This window comes from Squalius cephalus, assembly GCF_949319135.1.
Source record: "Squalius cephalus genome assembly, chromosome: 16".
Taxonomy (NCBI): domain Eukaryota; kingdom Metazoa; phylum Chordata; class Actinopteri; order Cypriniformes; family Leuciscidae; genus Squalius; species Squalius cephalus.
The window spans coordinates 10,976,540-10,993,389 of record NC_137137.1 but is presented as its reverse complement, the minus strand read 5'-3'; the positions used below and the strand labels follow the sequence as shown (position 1 = coordinate 10,993,389).

Below are 16,850 nucleotides of genomic sequence, written 5' to 3'. Positions count from 1 at the left end.
TTGGGATTTACATTAAATAAAATAAAATGTTCAGCATAGCGCTGAAGCCCTATTGTAATGGTTACATTTTCTAAGGATCAGCATTCTCCTCTAAAAGTGATTGGGCAGACCAAACTGTAAGTTGTAGAGACTTGAAACTTTGAGGGCTGGTAGTACTCACACCGCCTACAACGTCACCAAGGCTCGCCACGATCGGCCTGACGGGGGCGCTACAGCGCTCAAAAGTACGAAATGGCTCAAGTGTATTCTATCGTTGGAATCCTTGGCTCAAGGCGGACAAAATGCATGCCCCAGATTTGCTTGTCGTTCAGCGAAATTTTCTGGTGTTTTGGATTTTTTGTGAACTAGTCCTAGGTTTTTGGCCCGATAGTTGTCGATAGTTGTCAAAAAAGTAGAAATTTCGGTTCACGGTTAGCGGTGGGAATCTCTAGGCACCTCACAATTCGATTACGATTCAGAGGGCTGCGATGCGATGCTAAAACGATTATCGATGCATCTTTTTTGTGTGTGTGACTACTTGGTACTTTTAAAGTACCAAAATATTTATAATGACCCATAAAGAATTTACTTCCAATGTCTTTTATTAATAAAACAAATGGAAGGGATTTGGCAAGTCAACTGTAAGGTTACATTTGCCAGCATATGTATGTACCAACATTGCAAAGAACTTCAGCATATTCTGTATCTCTAACATAAAATAATAGACTTCAAACCAACATCCTCCTGTTATGTGCAATGAGCAATATAATCCTTCAGACAAAAAATAAATAAACATTTTGCTGTAGCAAAATCACAAACAGCTTTCATACAAAAATCTAGAATTATGTACCAGCAGCTTTCATTCAAAAATAATGCTTGTGGACTTATGCATATTCTGAATAATTAGTAACATACAAAGCTGCTTTTAGACACAAATAAATAATAAAGAGTCTAAGACTTATGACTTGAAATTGTTGCTGTATACCACAATCAAAAACAGCTTATACAAAAATAGTAAATGAACATCTGCAGAGAGCACAGTCAAAATGTAACTTTTTTTGTGACTGGCATTGCACTGAAACACACTATGACTGTGGAGGGCAGTACAGTAAACCTACGTACGTATAACAGATCTGTTTACAGTATATTGATGTGAAAACAAAACAATACAGAAAGCAGCTCTCATACAAAAATAGAAAAAAGGCCACAAATAAATTATGCCAATTTTCCATATGTTAGCTTTTAACGAAGAAGGTGCCGTTTGGATTTCGGGCCATCATGCGTCTCTGTTATGCGCACGCCACAGACTATCCGGGCACTGCACTTCCACGCTTCAGAGTTCTGCCTTTTGCGTTCCGTCAATATTACATTATTTTTTTTATTTTTTTTTAGAAAATGGATTTTTGACATGGTCCCTAGGGGCCGCCAAAACGCTCGAAGTGGGAGGAGCCATTTTTACTAAAATGGCTATAACTTGTGAACCGAATGAGAGATTTTCACCAAACTCAGCGCACCTATGTAAGAGCTCATTCTGTGGTCGCGTTGAAAAGGACACGGCTACTGGCCACCTGGTGGCGCTATAACAGGGAAAAACATGAAAACACCTATAACTACTTCACCGCTTGTCCGATTGACTTGAAAATTGGCATGCCGTGTCTTTGTCCGAGCTGATTGTCTATGCGTGCATTGACGCATCTCAAAAAACATGTCCGCCATTGGCCAATGAATTACTGTTAAACAACTTTAAATCCATATATTTCCTGTTACATTTCCTGTATTGGCTGTAAATGGTCATTTCCATCTATGTTTGAGATGGTAACAGGCTTGCTAAATAAAACATAATGTCTTTTTACGCATGTGCTTAAAGGCCTTAAACTGCTTGAACCCCGATAATTGCTGCTCACAGCTATATTTTTATTTTATTTCTGGGAATTTTTTTTTATATATATATATATATATATATATATATATATATATAGGCTATATATACTGTATATATATATCCAATGACATATGTATCTGTATGCGTCTGTATAAATACACATGAGTGTATGTTACACAGAGGGCCTTGGGATGGTGAGAGCCGAAAACAGAGAGCAAAAGCACAAGAAATGTATGACATAAGACTGCTCAAGCACTCTGTACATATTTTCCATCAGGAAAAAAGTGTCATTTCATTCTAGTTTCAGACTCTGACTGCACTAGCCAACACTGAGAGAACGCTGGCTCCTCCACAGAATCACACGGCACGTCTGTGCGCCAGTCTGTGAAAGCTCCATCAATATCTGCTCAGGCTCAGACAGCTTGTTCTTGTTGCAGTGTGTACGCACATGTTGACAGGAACCTTTCCTGCTGTAATGGAATACATTGAAATTGACGGAGGAGGCTGACCCCTTTGGATGAGTGCAATTGCCTTTGTACACACACACACACACACATACACACACACACACACACACTCATATGCATTCAACACATGTTAAAGCTCCTGATATGAAAGCACACATGCACACTTCCATGTTTTCTATCATTAGGTCACATGTACAGTACACACAGGACACAGTCAAGACAGCATATGCCTGCCATTAGCCAAACACAACACACGCACACATTTTCTCTGTTTCTCCTCTAGTCTGAGAGACATTGGCCTGCAGTGCTGGCACAGTCTATGTGTGAAATCGGACTTTTCTGCAAAGATTTGCCGTGAAATGCTGTGTTTGTTTGGGCTTAGGCTGCATTAGTGCGCATGGTATGACACAAACTACTCAGTCTTACGCTGTGTCCTAAGTGTCAAACCCTCTGTCTTCAATCTCCGAGTTTATCCTTGACAGCTGCATCCGTGACATGCAACAAAAGCTTTTGTTGGTCGCCTGGTTTCTATTTTTTTTTTAATGCTGAGGAACTCCACTCAGAGTAAAATCTCATTGGTCCATAATCCTGCTCCAAATAAATATATAATAAAGATCATATGTTTTGATTGGTTGTGCTTTTCTCAGTATTTATGCAGCATTTAATTTAATTTAATAAAAATAATAATAATATTAAGCAAGGTATATTTCTTTTAGCTGGTCTGCTAAAATGCTTCTATTAAAACGCTCTTTGTTTGAATAAACAAAAAATCTATGTAAATAACAACAAAATGGTAGCCTACATTTTATTACTTTTATCATTTTAATATTATATTTTATATTATAATATTATATAATTATAATCCTTCAGTAAAACAGAATGGGTAACAAGTGGCAAAAAGTGCTATTTTTTTGTTTACCCTCAATTGAAAGTCCATTCACCCAAATCTTTGACAGTTTAAAAAGTTTATAAAAATACTGTAAAAGGAATCCATATGAATTGATTGATAATTGTATTAAACCATTCGGTTATTGTGGATTGATTTACAACGTTTTTATGAATGTTTTGAATGGAGTTTTGGGTGAATGGAGTTTCATTAGAGGGACAGAAATGTCATATAGTCTTCATTAAAAATATCTTTGTGTTTTGAAGATAAATGAAAGGGTTTGGAACAACATAAGGATGACTGATGACAAAAGTTTCATTTTTAGGTCTTTAAAGCCTTTAATGATCCTGTTATTGAATAAAGTAATGCTTTCTGTTCAACTATTTGGTCTATTTTCTCTTTCAGCCAAAAACGAAAGTGGCATTTTATGGCATTTTTGGGCAAAAAAATAAATAAAAAATCATCAGTGCATCCTACAGTCATGTAAAAACCAACTGGAGCACATGTTGACTATACAATCACACTCAGATTCGACCAACATTAGTGGACACACAAATACGCACATGAAAGGAAAATGGCACAGGAAGGGCTGAGAGTAGATGAAAGGAGAATAAACATTATGATGAGGATGAATCGTAGAAAGAGAGGGAGAAAGAAGACGTGATGTTGATAAGACTGCAGGTTTGGGTGGAGAGCAGTCCATCTGTGCTCCAGATCTCATCTGTGACTCTGAGCAGGAGAACATGACACACTGTCACTGTCTGCTTCTCATTTAGTCTCTCTCAAACACACACAGGTCTGTCTGTATGAATGAACAGCAGCGGTAGGAGGCTTTTCCCCCCAGTTTCCTTAGCACATTTATTATCATATTAAAACTTATGGGTTATACTCATGTTTCAGCACACTCTCCAGCAAGAGTTTGTGAAAACTACAAATCACTCAAGGAGAATTACGCTGTCCGAGGGCATTAAACGGACAAAAGCCTATCCTGTAGATAAGAGAGAAGTTGGAAGGACTCTCTCAGTCTTTCTCTTTGTCTTTCTCTCTCTCTCTGCTCTGGAATGAGCATCATATGGTTTAGATGCTATCAGACGCCCCGGGGTCTGATAAAGAGCAGTGGGAGTCAGTTATCTCTTCCAGTGGGAGGGGCCACTATCTTCAGAATGTGAGAGGATCAATGCAAGAGTGCAGGACACACACACACACACACACACACGTTTTTTTATCAATCATGAGGAATTTTCATTGACTTCTATTATTTATATACTGAGCGAATTATATTTTTTGACTCCTGTTGCTCACAATTTTTATTTTTATTTTAAATATTTACATTAAACATGCTTAGTATTTAAAGTCCGTAAATTTTGGCGCTCTAGCAGTTAATAAACAGAACTGTATGCGTCTTGCGGAAGAACATTGTAGCCGGAGCTACTTCTCTCTGTATGTCTATGACGAGTCTCGCAGGTGCTAGGCTACTCTGCAGTGGTACGACCCGAACCAGTCTAAATAGTCTGAATATAAACACTTATTATAGATGTACCATAGTGTTCAGAATAAGACAAAACCACGGTTTGGAAAATGGATTCATGATGTACTCGCTTATATAAATTTTTAACACAAAAAAAGTTACGGACTGCAGCTTTAATTAAGGTTAAGCAAATTTGAAGGATCATGTGACACTGAAGACTAGAGTAATGGCTTGGAAAATTCAGATTTGCCATCACAGGAATAAATTACATTTTAAAATATATTCAAAATAGAAAATATGTATTTGAAATAGTAATAATATTTCACAATATTCCTGCTTCACTGCATTTTTGATCAAGTAAATGCAGCCTTGGTGAGACTTCTTAAAAAAAAACACAAATTTTTGAATGGTAGTGTGTTCTATCATACATTGGTCACATCTATATACGTCTCTTTTTATTTCAAAGGGTTTCATGATGCATGTACATCCATAGCACTTGACCTTCCATAACACCCACATCCAGAGATACACAGATCCCAATCTCGTCAGAATCAGTACGAAAACACAAGAGCTGTATGTTAAACTGTAATGTCGTTTAGAAAACCAATCATGTCCTAACAGTACTCCCCCCTCTACAAGACAAAAAAAACTTGACTCTCTCTCTCTCTCACACACACACACACACACACACACACACAGGGGTTAATAAGTGTCCTAAAGCCCCATGCAGCTCGGCTCATCTCTACTGGCATGTTTATTCAGAGCGGTGGGCTTTCAGGAGGCTGAGTTTTATTTGACCTCTGACCCCTCTCAACAATGCTCCTCTCCTTCTCTGTTTATTCATCCCTCCATTCCATCTTTCCCTTAGCTCCTAGAGACCGGCCTGAGCGTTTTCCTGTTTCTCAGTGGTGTACCCTTTCACTTTCTCTATACGTTTCATACTCTTTTGTAATTTCCCACTTTCTTCTCCTCACAGCACAGAAGCAGCTGGAGCGCTGAGAAACAGTTGATTATTTTCCTGCTCTTTCGTCTTGTTTTCTTTTTTTGTTTGAAGGGAAAGAATGGCTGAAGACTCCGCTACCGGTGCTGCCAAGTCAAATGGCAGAGTTTGTTTTTGGACAAGTGCAAAAAGTGAGAGAGAGGGTGTGAGAGAGAAAATAAAAGAGAAACTCTCTCCATGATCTTATTAAACAGACACAGATGGTCGCTGCAGGCTGACAGCGGGTTCAAGACACAGACTGACAGGATGGAGACGAGTGCATGGAGAGATTAGACAGAGAGATGAAGAGATTTGTCTGGCAAGACAGGAAGGAGAGGAAAACCAAAATGCACCAATGTGCTACCAAACTTTTCTTGGCAGTAACTAATATGACTCCTGGACTAAAAGAAAATACAAGACAAGGAAAGCATGTAAAATTAGTATGCAAGGTAGTGAAAGAGAAACCCTGGTCCAGAAAGTGCTTCAATGCATATGTTGCAATATGTTGCTCTCTGTTTCTTTAAGGCATTAACCACTTACACACAGAAAGAAAAAGGTGTAAAAAGATTTACCTTTAGGGTACAACAGCTTGTCTCTGGGGCAGTACCCTTAAAATGACATATTTGTACATTTTTTTTTTATCACAAAAAGTTTAATATTAGTACCTTAAGGTTCGTATTTGTATTCTAAAGTACTAATATGCAACTTTTAGGAGTAAAAAAGGTACACAGATGTCCTTTTAAGGGTACTGCAAGAAAAAAATGCAGAATTTACACAAAATGGTTTAGAAGAATGTCAAAACAACATTAAAATCACACCTGCTTTGATTCAGGATTGTGTGTCGCTGGAAATTGAATTGAAAATGCCTTTTAAACTTCAAATTAAAACGGAAGCAGAATTTAAATTCTAATTGAATTCTAATTATTTAATATAGAACATAAATAAATGCAAAGCATATGACTTTTAGTCATTTTTAATGGACTAGTTATAATTGTTCATTAAACATTACAAAATAAATAGATCACAATTGTGATATTTTTATAAAGTTACCTGAAACAATGTGGTGGATATTTTGTCTGTGGGAGTATTATTGTTTTGACAATACTAAACTTTCAATTAAATTTCACATTCAAGCATTAATAGCGGCCAATTCTTACATTCTAATTTTGCCCAACCTTGCTGTGAAAAACGTTCTGCTGAAAGATTAGAAACTAAAAACTTCATGCCATATATCAGTTATCCCAAGCTAATCCACAAAATGCACAATATCTCTGTGACATGTAGGGGGCAGTCAAGAGTGAGAACAAAAGTGCAGGGATAAATTTGGCAAGGAAGAGAGAACCTCTAATTAATGACCAATAAAGAGCAAGTGTCATCCACAAGATGTTGGTTTGAAGTGGTCAGCTGTGCTCGACTGCTGTTTTTCTTTTTATGTTTGGATACGCTGAGCTGATTTTGGCTCGCACTGCCCACCAACTGCACCTGTGCCCATCTGCACTTTTCCCATAATGCCTCTGACCACTCTAAAAGAGACGAAATCACTTCCAGCTGTGGTGCACATGCGTTTGCAGCCAGCTATTATTTATTTTGCCATCCTCTCTCCCTCCATCCCTCTGTTCTACCTCAGAACTTTCCATAAACAACAATGAAGACAAGCAAGTCAAAGAATTGAATGAAGAAAGAGACCCAAAGAAATGAAGGTGTGAGAGTGATAATGTAATTAGCTGTGTGTTGGTCGTGTAGATCTGCGTCAGCTGAACTAAAAAAGAAGTCCGCTGGACAACTAACATGAACGAGCAAGAAGTCAACTACTTCCATACTCACACGTGTCAATGAAATAGCATGCTTCTTTTTCCTCCTCTCATTTGGGATCATTACATGGGAATTAACATTCTCTTCTTTTGTTTTTCCCTCCCTCACTTGGTATTTTTCTCTATTTATTTTCTCCAAACCGCTAATGAAATTTTGGAATGAATTGCTTGGGAGAAGGTAAGACGTTCCAGAAGCAGGCTGGGTTCTCCAAACTTTTTTTGTTTGCAAAGGGGTTTCTGTGTTTAATCAGTCCATGAGACTCAAGCCCCGTTTACACCCATTATCCGTCTCGAGTGATCCGATCACAAAAAGGAAATTCTCACCACTGTTTTTCCCAAACATACCTTTTAGGTTTATTTGATATCTAAATCTTAACACTTGTATTCAACATCATCCTGTTTTAAACTGACAACCAAAACGGATGTTATTATCAGATGTAAACGAGGCTTCTCACATGTCAAGAAACACAGAAGAGTCCATCTGGGTAAATCGCACACCTACCACCCTGTGAAATCTCCATTACCAGAGAGAAAGCGCTGTGAAAATATGCTTTTGTTTAGCACAATGGATGCTAAAGGGTGTTCACACTTCAACAAATGGAACGTTCTCACACACTTTAGCCATCCTTCATCCCACATACTCACATACACACACAAAACACCAGGCCTTAATGTCTGCGCTCTCTCGCACTCTGTCCATCAAATGAACAGCAGAGAAGCACAGAATGATCCAATTCTCTTTCCTGGCTTGCTTTCGTCCTCGCCGTCCCATCCTTTAATCCTTCTATCTATCACATCCCAGTCGTCCTTTCATCTTTCTATTTCTCACATGGAATGCGCTTAAGGTTAAGGGAAACTCCTCATTTTTGGCACCAGCACAGAAGCGAGGCAGATGGGTCAGACACCCGTCTCCTAATCTGAGCGTGCCATGGCCGCTGTAGCAGCTGGCATCACTATAAAGCTCCCATGTGTGGGCAGAAACCGTGGCTCACAGAGCCAGAGCACATCTGCACAGGAGGGCAACACCCGACATGACATGGCAACGTAAAAAATGAAGACAATAAAACAACACACGCAATATCGAAATAAACGGCCGGCGATTACAAGGCCGGCAGGGGGTCGGCTTAGAGCACAGAGAGCTGGCTGGATGTGAAGTGCGATAGATGGAGTGCATTCGTGCTCTTCTGGTGCTGGTTTGATCGCGGTCCATTGTGGGATTACCGCACTGGCAGCGTGACAAAGATCTGCACAGCACTAGGCTGAAAATAGAATTGTTTAAAAAATGTTTAATAGATTAAATAGCATCACTAACCCCACGCTGACATTATACCCAGGTATAGTGTTGGGAAAGCTACTCAAACAACAGTGTTGTTATAGTTAAATAAAACTATTAAAAATAATTTTCTTTATTTGAAATAAAGCTTAAATGACATAAAATAAATGAAATATATATTAGATGAAAAATGAAAACTGAAAAAATAATGTTATATAGAAATATGTTTAAGACAAAAACTAAGAAAAATGACAAAAGCACAGTAATTTGTTAAATTATAAAACTTAAACTAAAATCAAAATGAAAAACTGAAAATCTAAAAATAAAAGATCATTTAAAATTGTAATAAATACTATAATAGCATAATAGCATATAAATTACAAAAGCATATAAATAATAATGCTAAAATAAATAACACTGCTCAAAGAAAGGTAGCCTATAGCTAGCTAAGATAAAAATTACATTATACCAAAAATATTTACAGTAAGTTGAGAAAGTAGATAGTTACACTATAAACTACAGGGGAAAAGTAGCTTACTACATTGATGCTTATAAATGACGGACAGACAGTAGATAGATAGATAGATAGATAGATAGATAGATAGATAGATAGATAGATAGATAGATAGATAGATAGATAGATAGATAGATAGATAGATAGATAGATAGATAGATAGATAGATAGATAGATAGATAGATGGAGCTTAGGCTATGATTCTCAAACTTTTAAACAAAAACAAAGTGATGTCAAGTTTGGTTGGCTTGCTATTGGCAATGCTTAGTGTAGACAAAGCACATTGGACTAGTGAGCAAAACAGCATTCTGTATTTCATTCCCAGTGCTAAATAGAACAGCACAGACTCTCATTTCCAACCTTTCTGCATGAGGCAGGAACTAAATCTTCTGTAGCCTTTAAGCTAGTGCATAAATCAATCAGCATCACTGCTTTCATTGACCATTTTCATTACTGTATTTCTGTCACACACGCTCACAAATACACCCTCCCTGTAAATCTCCAAGGCAATTTATGTGACGGGATCCAGCCAGAATAGAGAGGTGTAATCAAGTACACAAATCAACTGACCACACATGATCGGGTATGAACGTGTTAGCCAGCAGAGTGCACGACAGTGTGAAATTCGATCTACCTTTCCACGCAAAATAACAGAAAAAACGACCCCCTCCCATCTCTAATGGGCTGTGCTGTCAAAACGCTTAACTTTGATTGACAGCCAGAGTCGGGCGAGTCAGCCAATCAGGCGTGGTGTGGGAGCGAAGTGGGCGGGAGTGTGAACTGTGAAGTTTAATCCCAGGAGTCTGGGACAGCTGCAGTGTCACTGTGGTCTGTGGCTGTTGCACACCATAAATTCTCTCTAAAGAGAGTTTACTTTTTATTTTAATGGGGGCTGTAAATTTACAACCCTTGGACCCTGGAGATAGAGCCGTTTTTAAAGGAGCACTCCCTGTCTTTTTTGTTTCTCTCTTATACCTTTTTCTCTAGAAATTGCCTGCTTTACACAACATATTTGTACCTGGCAGTATGCTGGTGTAATTTTTGGGCGCCTCCAAAAGGAAAAATGTTCATATGGAGTATGTTTATAGTGTGTGAATAAATGAAGAGTGCGTTTGTGACTTTATATTCTGTGTGTGGGAGTGAAAATGACTAAACTTGTGTATTTTGTGTTCAAAATGTCAAACTGACCCCCACCCCCCCTTTCTCTCTCTCTCTCTCTCTCTCTCTCTCTCTCTCTCTTTGTGTGTGTGTGTGTGTGTGTGTGTGTATGTCTGCAGGTGTTGTTTGCTCTGAACCAGACTCTACTGCAGCATGAAAGTTTGCGTGCAGGCATTTTGCAGGGCGCCTTCACTACTGAGGACCTCATCACACACTACAACTGTGGAGACCTCAACTCCATCATCTTCAATCATGACACATCACAGGTACACACACACAAAACACACACTCCTGTTCTATGCATCATGTGAGTATGTGTGTAGTGTTACTGCATGTATGTGATGTATTGAATTCATTATGAGCTTAAAGTTTGAGCAGCAACAGGTTCCTTCTGATGGATGGCCTATAATTCTCAACTTCACCCTGCACGCTAAGAGATTAAAGCAACGTCACACACACATAGTGCAAGAGAGAATGAACATTTTAGGAAAAAAGCGAGGGAGCAGTAAGAGGAAGGAGGGAGGGAATTTCTCTCTGTTGTTCCATATTTCCTGCAAAGATCAGACACTGGGCAGCTAATGGCTTTACTGTCTGATAAGGTAATCTGACTGCTCCCCCTTTCACTGCTTTATGCCTCTCAACCTCATTCTCTTTCTCTACTTCGGTTTCTATATTCTATGCGGAAATTATGCAATACTTGACTTAGAGCTTGAGTTGAGTTTTCTGCTAGAGTCTCATCATTACAGACAGAAATCCAAACCGCATTCAAGGATAATGTATACATATATAAACTCATTAAATGTCAGGTTCCCTCTTTTTACTGAATTTCCATGTCTTTTAGCACACTGAAGTTTCTCTATACTGTGTCTTATAGGAGAGGAGGAGGAGGAGAGAGAGAGTATAAGAGGGCATTGCGGGAAAGCCTTCCCTAAAAGTGGTTTGGATGCTTGCAGGGGTACAGCAGTTCATCTATCAGTGTCTGAATACAAACACACACACACACACACACACACACACACACACACACACACACACACACACACACACACATACAGTGGAGTCAGACGAATGGCTTTCTGCATCGCTGCACTTCACCTTCAGTTCTTTAGTGCACAACTCCAGCAGGAATCTCTCAGATAAACACACATGCACAGCCATATTTACCCTCTCTGCCTCCCAATTTCCAAACTGTTCTCTCATTAGAGGGGTGAATGGATAAACACACACACACATACATAGTATTTAGACGTTCCAAAGCTCTGGATTCTAACAAGAGGCCACCTCACAGTTTCCCTTTTAAGTCTCTCTCGCTTCCTCCGTCCTGGTGCCATTATCCATTACCCCCCCCCCCCCCCATTTCTGGTGTATGTATAGCCAGTCAAGACATGGGAAGCGTTGTGTTTCCGACCATCTATTAGAGCCATAACCATATATATTTCCCTAATGCCCTGCTCTCTTCCAAAGATCTATATTCGCTTTTCCAATTCTAAAGATGGATTCCATACATTTAGAAAAAAATAAAAAGGTAATTACGACTTAAATGTATAAGTAAAATTGTGACTTTATGTATGACATTTGTGACTTTCTCATAATTGCCTCTTTATCCCATAATTGTGACTTCACATCTTGTAATTGCAGCCTTATATCTCTCAATTGCAACTTTCTAACTCATATGATGCTTAAAAGTATAACATTTATTTTAAACTGTCTTAAATGTCTTACAATTAAAACATGGACTTTTTCACTCTATGAAAAAAGGTCTTTCACACATTTTCCTAACAAGGTCATAATGCACTTGGTGTAAATAGGCCTTAAAGACCCAATGAAATCATACAGAAAACTCTACTTTGAACTTAAAGCACTATGGAATTTAAAAACCTCGAAAAGATTAGAAAACCTTGACTCAACCTCGATTATAAACAACATTGAAGAGGAAAATAGGAGGAGACAACTTTGTGCCATAAAAGCAAAGCTTTTCAAACTATACATCTCTATTGCATAATTTATCCTATTATGATTATGATTTACTGTAGTTTATGACAGAAATGTTATAGCTCATTTTAAATCTAAAAGTGGGCATCCATTAGACTTTTATTCCATAAAAAAAAATGGACAAGCTCAATCATTTAGTTCAGAAAAACTTCACCTCATTGTGGAAAACCAGTTTGCAGGGACTTTGGCGTCTTTATTGTCTTTCCCCAATCTTCCTTTTCTTTTTCTCTTCTATTCCATCTTTGAAGTCTACTTTCCCTTTTCTCCTTCCATCTATTCAGTCCATCCCTATGTATTAATAGCAGACTGTGTAGAGAGACGCGGACAGCTGTAGAAAGCTTTCTATACACTTTACCCTGCAGCAAATCAATGCAGTCCAAGACAGTAAAACAGAATTTGTAAGAAAGCGTCCACAAAGCGTCATAAACTTCTCAGCTGCCCAATTTCTCACATACACAGACTTAGATTCATGCCAGGCCTTTAGTAACACCTCTCTCTCTCTCTTTTTCCTCTCTCAGCTTCCACATTTCATCAACAGTTCCCTGCCAGCTCACGAGCGCTTGACAGCGCAGCAGATTGACAGTTACCTGCGGCAGGAGCTCATTTACAAACGCAACGAGCGAATGGCCCGCCGTGTCTCTGCCCTGCTTCAGAGAAGCCCCACCCAAAGATTCTTTTTTGCTTTCGGAGCTGGTGAGTCACACAAAACTTATAACCATCACACACATACACTTAACAACGTGAAGATGAGGTCAGTTGACATTGACTAGGAATAGGTCCAGCTCCACATACAAAACAAACGTGCACACACACACACACACACACACACACACACACACACACACACATACACACACACACACACACACACACACACACACACACACACACACACACACAAACTCCCCCAGATGGCAGTAAAACCAAACGGCCCTCAGAACTTTTCCCACGACTGAGAACACATCACCTACATTCCTATTCTGTGTGCACCTGTGTGCGATTCTCTGTCTGTTTGACAAATGCATACCTCACAAAATGCATTATTTTCATGACATTTTTAATCACCAAAAGGGTTGCATGAAGTGAGAGTTTTGGTGTGTATTATGCTAATTACTAACTCTGGCTACACACTTTAGAATAATCAGGATTCATTAGAACGAGAATAGAAATGCATGCGTGTACACACCTGTTCTAAATTTAGTGAAAACGTTTTGTACACACGTAATTAAGAACACTTGAATGCGTGTAATAGTGAATGAGACCCAGTGAGAGGACTGACAGCTACTCTCATCTGTAAGAGTGTGAGTGGTTTGTTTTTAATTTGCATTCCAAGCTAATGCTGCTTCAAGTCATCAGGGATAACTGTGGTGTGTGTATGAGCCATAGACTGTAAAAAATAGGTATGAGCACACGTTTATGTTTGTGAAGTTTATTAGCACTGATGGGGTGAATCTGAGGTTTTCTACTGGACAAGTGTGTGTGTGTGTGTGTGTGTGTGTGTGTGTGTGTGTGTGTGAGAACCTGTCTGTACACTATAAGTGTTAATGAAATAGAAGTAGAATTTAACATGATAATGCCTGGGTTTTTCAGTAAAAGATCAAGACTGTGACAAATATAACACACTAATAGCACCAACTGCAGTGTTAGTTTGTCTGTCTGTCCCTGGTGTGCTAGTCCTTTCTCTAACTGTGTTTACTCAGAGCTCTTGTTTGAGTTACTCAGTTTAATTTGGACCATTTCACACAGAACCTAGTCAGAACTATTGACAGAAAGCAAAATTGGCAGCTGTAAACCTGGGCTCATAGGGTTCTACAGTTACCAGAGTGCTCCACAAGTTTCTGTAGGGGTGATTAAAGTACACATTGTGCTGGTAAAGTGGTTAAACAAGCCATCCATCTTTGCTCCACAGCAAACCTGCCACCTTTGCTTTGTAGACTTTCCAAAAGCATGTTTTGATTCAACAGGAAGCCCTTATGGCACAGGCTAGAAGACTCTTTTGGAAAATCATACTCATATGCACTCACACATACTGTACCCCCAAACCCTGACGCCAAAGCACCTTTGTGTAAAAAGTTCCCTAAAAGTCATCCATACAATTTATGCTGATTAAAAATCTGATCAGCCTTAGCTCTACCTGACATTCACTTTCATGAATTAATCATTCTTTTGAATTGGAAATATTCAATGAATCAACAGACACACAGTTTTCAAAACTAAATGATTTGTTTATGAATAAGACTTGATTCAGTTTGGCTCAACGGCTGTCCGAATTCGTTCACTCGTTTTCACTCACTACTTTAAGTGAACTGTATTAGTGGACTAACGTAGGGAATAGTGATTGAGGGTTTAGGGGGTGATTTCGGATTTATTGTGTTTAATTGGGATTGGAGCTATACTTTGCAGGACAGGACATTGGCCCTCCAGGAGCAAGACTGGAACACACCCTGGCCCTGATGTATACAGTTTTGCGAAAATTCAGTGTTTCATATAAAAAGCAATTATTCTCTTTCATCTGTTTTGCTTTGTTTTTTTGTGAGTATGAGAAGGACTGCAAAGTTACATAACAGGTTAGATGATAAGCAGGAACACACCACCATGGCACATCTGTTTATGGTACAGATCACAGACACAAACTTCAGTATATATTAGTATTTCACATCCACTAGAAATCTATTAACAAACCTCCGACAAACACATATATTTTACATAAAAAGCCTTATGTCAAGGCAATGCTGTACGATGGTAAACGTTGTTTGTGTAATAAAAATCATTTTGCTTTCCTCAAACATATTCACTCACATCCTAATTAGCCATTTGCTGAGCAAGGAGAGAGTGTGTGTGTGGCGTTTCAGCAGGTTCTCATTTGCCTGGTTCCTCGGTGCTGCGTGGAGTTTCGTGCTCTTATTGAAAACATCCCTAGGAATTTCCTGCAATGGCCACAACCCAGGCCAACCACTTTCTTCTTTAATACACACGCTACAAGTGATAGGGAGCATTTGTCTTCGCATTAATGGCTTCAGATTTGTTTTTCTATTGATTTGACATGCATATGACACTAATAAATGACAATGCTAATATCACAGGCTCTAAAGCACTATTACAGTCAGTTCCAGTAAGAGCAAGGGACACTGTTTATGTCTTACTGTGTTTGTATGAATGTGATCACTCATCCGTGTGTTTGTGTGTGGTGAGGAACTCTCAGCACATGTGTTTTGCAGTTGTTTGTGGTGGTCATTGTATTGTCATTCCTTACAGAAGTGCTCAAAAAGAATTGCTTCAAAGGGCCCTTTGACATGAACATTTTCTTGGTGTCCAACCGAGGGACACTTCACTCCCAAGGTTCTGTGCGCTGCATTAGAAGCGTCAGTCATTGAAAAACCGTAACAAAAGCTCCAGTGGTTTGGGAAGATGATGTCAAAGTACCTTATGTTAACTTCGCAGAGTGAATGGAATAGGACATAGGCATGGTCACAATTGTTTGATAAAGCACTATGAAGCATTGGGACCATTTGCATTGGGTCCAATTCATTTTAGTAAAAGTTAATTCTGATGGATTGTTTAAATGAAGAACTTTTGTGGATTCTTTTGAGCTAAACTGGGATGCAAAAAGCAGCCTGACTGTAACTAAACTGCTTTAAATTGAGTCACTTGTAGCTTGTCAAGCGATTTAAAAGATGACTCCACCAGATGGCATCACAATAACCACTGCAATTGGTCCTTTTATTGGCTAGGAATATTATATACTAGAAAGTGAATATCATGCAGGCTCAAAAGGCAAGCAGGAAGGGTTTTTATCTGAGTCATTAAATGGTCCCTCCAAATACACAATAAAAAAGCTCAACTATTAAATGCAAATCAAATGGAATGGCTTTCGGGACCCTGGAGAAAACAGTCTGTTTGTCTTGAGCTGCGGTGTTGTGTTGGTCTGCATCTCTGAGTACATTGTGCAGAAGTGACTCTCAGTGCTAATTAGACCAGCAGAGCTCATTATCAGACTCTGCCATTACACGCCTCATTAGCTACTAAAACAACTGATCTGGGTGCTAATGGAATTTAAGCTCACATTACACACATAACACATGATCTCTCTTCTCCCACACACTGTTTTACTGTGATGCACTTAAACAGATGCTTCTACCTGCAAGTGATTTTATCCAACACACACACACACACACACACACACACACACACACACACACACACACACACACACACACACACACACACACACACACACACACACACACACACACACACACACACACACACACACACACACAAAAAGAATATGTGGATGCACTCCAAGACAAAGTCTGTGATTTATTATGCAAATTATTTAAGCAGCCTTGTATCCCTTTACAACAGAAAAAATAACTGTGAGAATAATTGCAGAGTCAACAAAGTCAGAGAGTCTTGGGAGTGACAACCACATTAAAATGCA

General features: G+C 38.9%; 1 protein-coding gene across 2 annotated transcripts in view; it reads left to right on the top strand.

The window, feature by feature from the left end:
* Positions 1–16,850, top strand: part of trabd2b (TraB domain containing 2B) — a 54,122-nt gene that overhangs the window by 25,480 nt on the left and 11,792 nt on the right. For both annotated transcript variants that reach the window (XM_079896663.1, XM_079896664.1), the window contains exons 3-4: positions 10,537–10,683; positions 12,928–13,102. In XM_079896663.1, the coding sequence (XP_079752789.1) occupies positions 10,537–10,683; positions 12,928–13,102 (322 nt within the window). The remainder of the gene's footprint in view (positions 1–10,536; positions 10,684–12,927; positions 13,103–16,850) is intronic.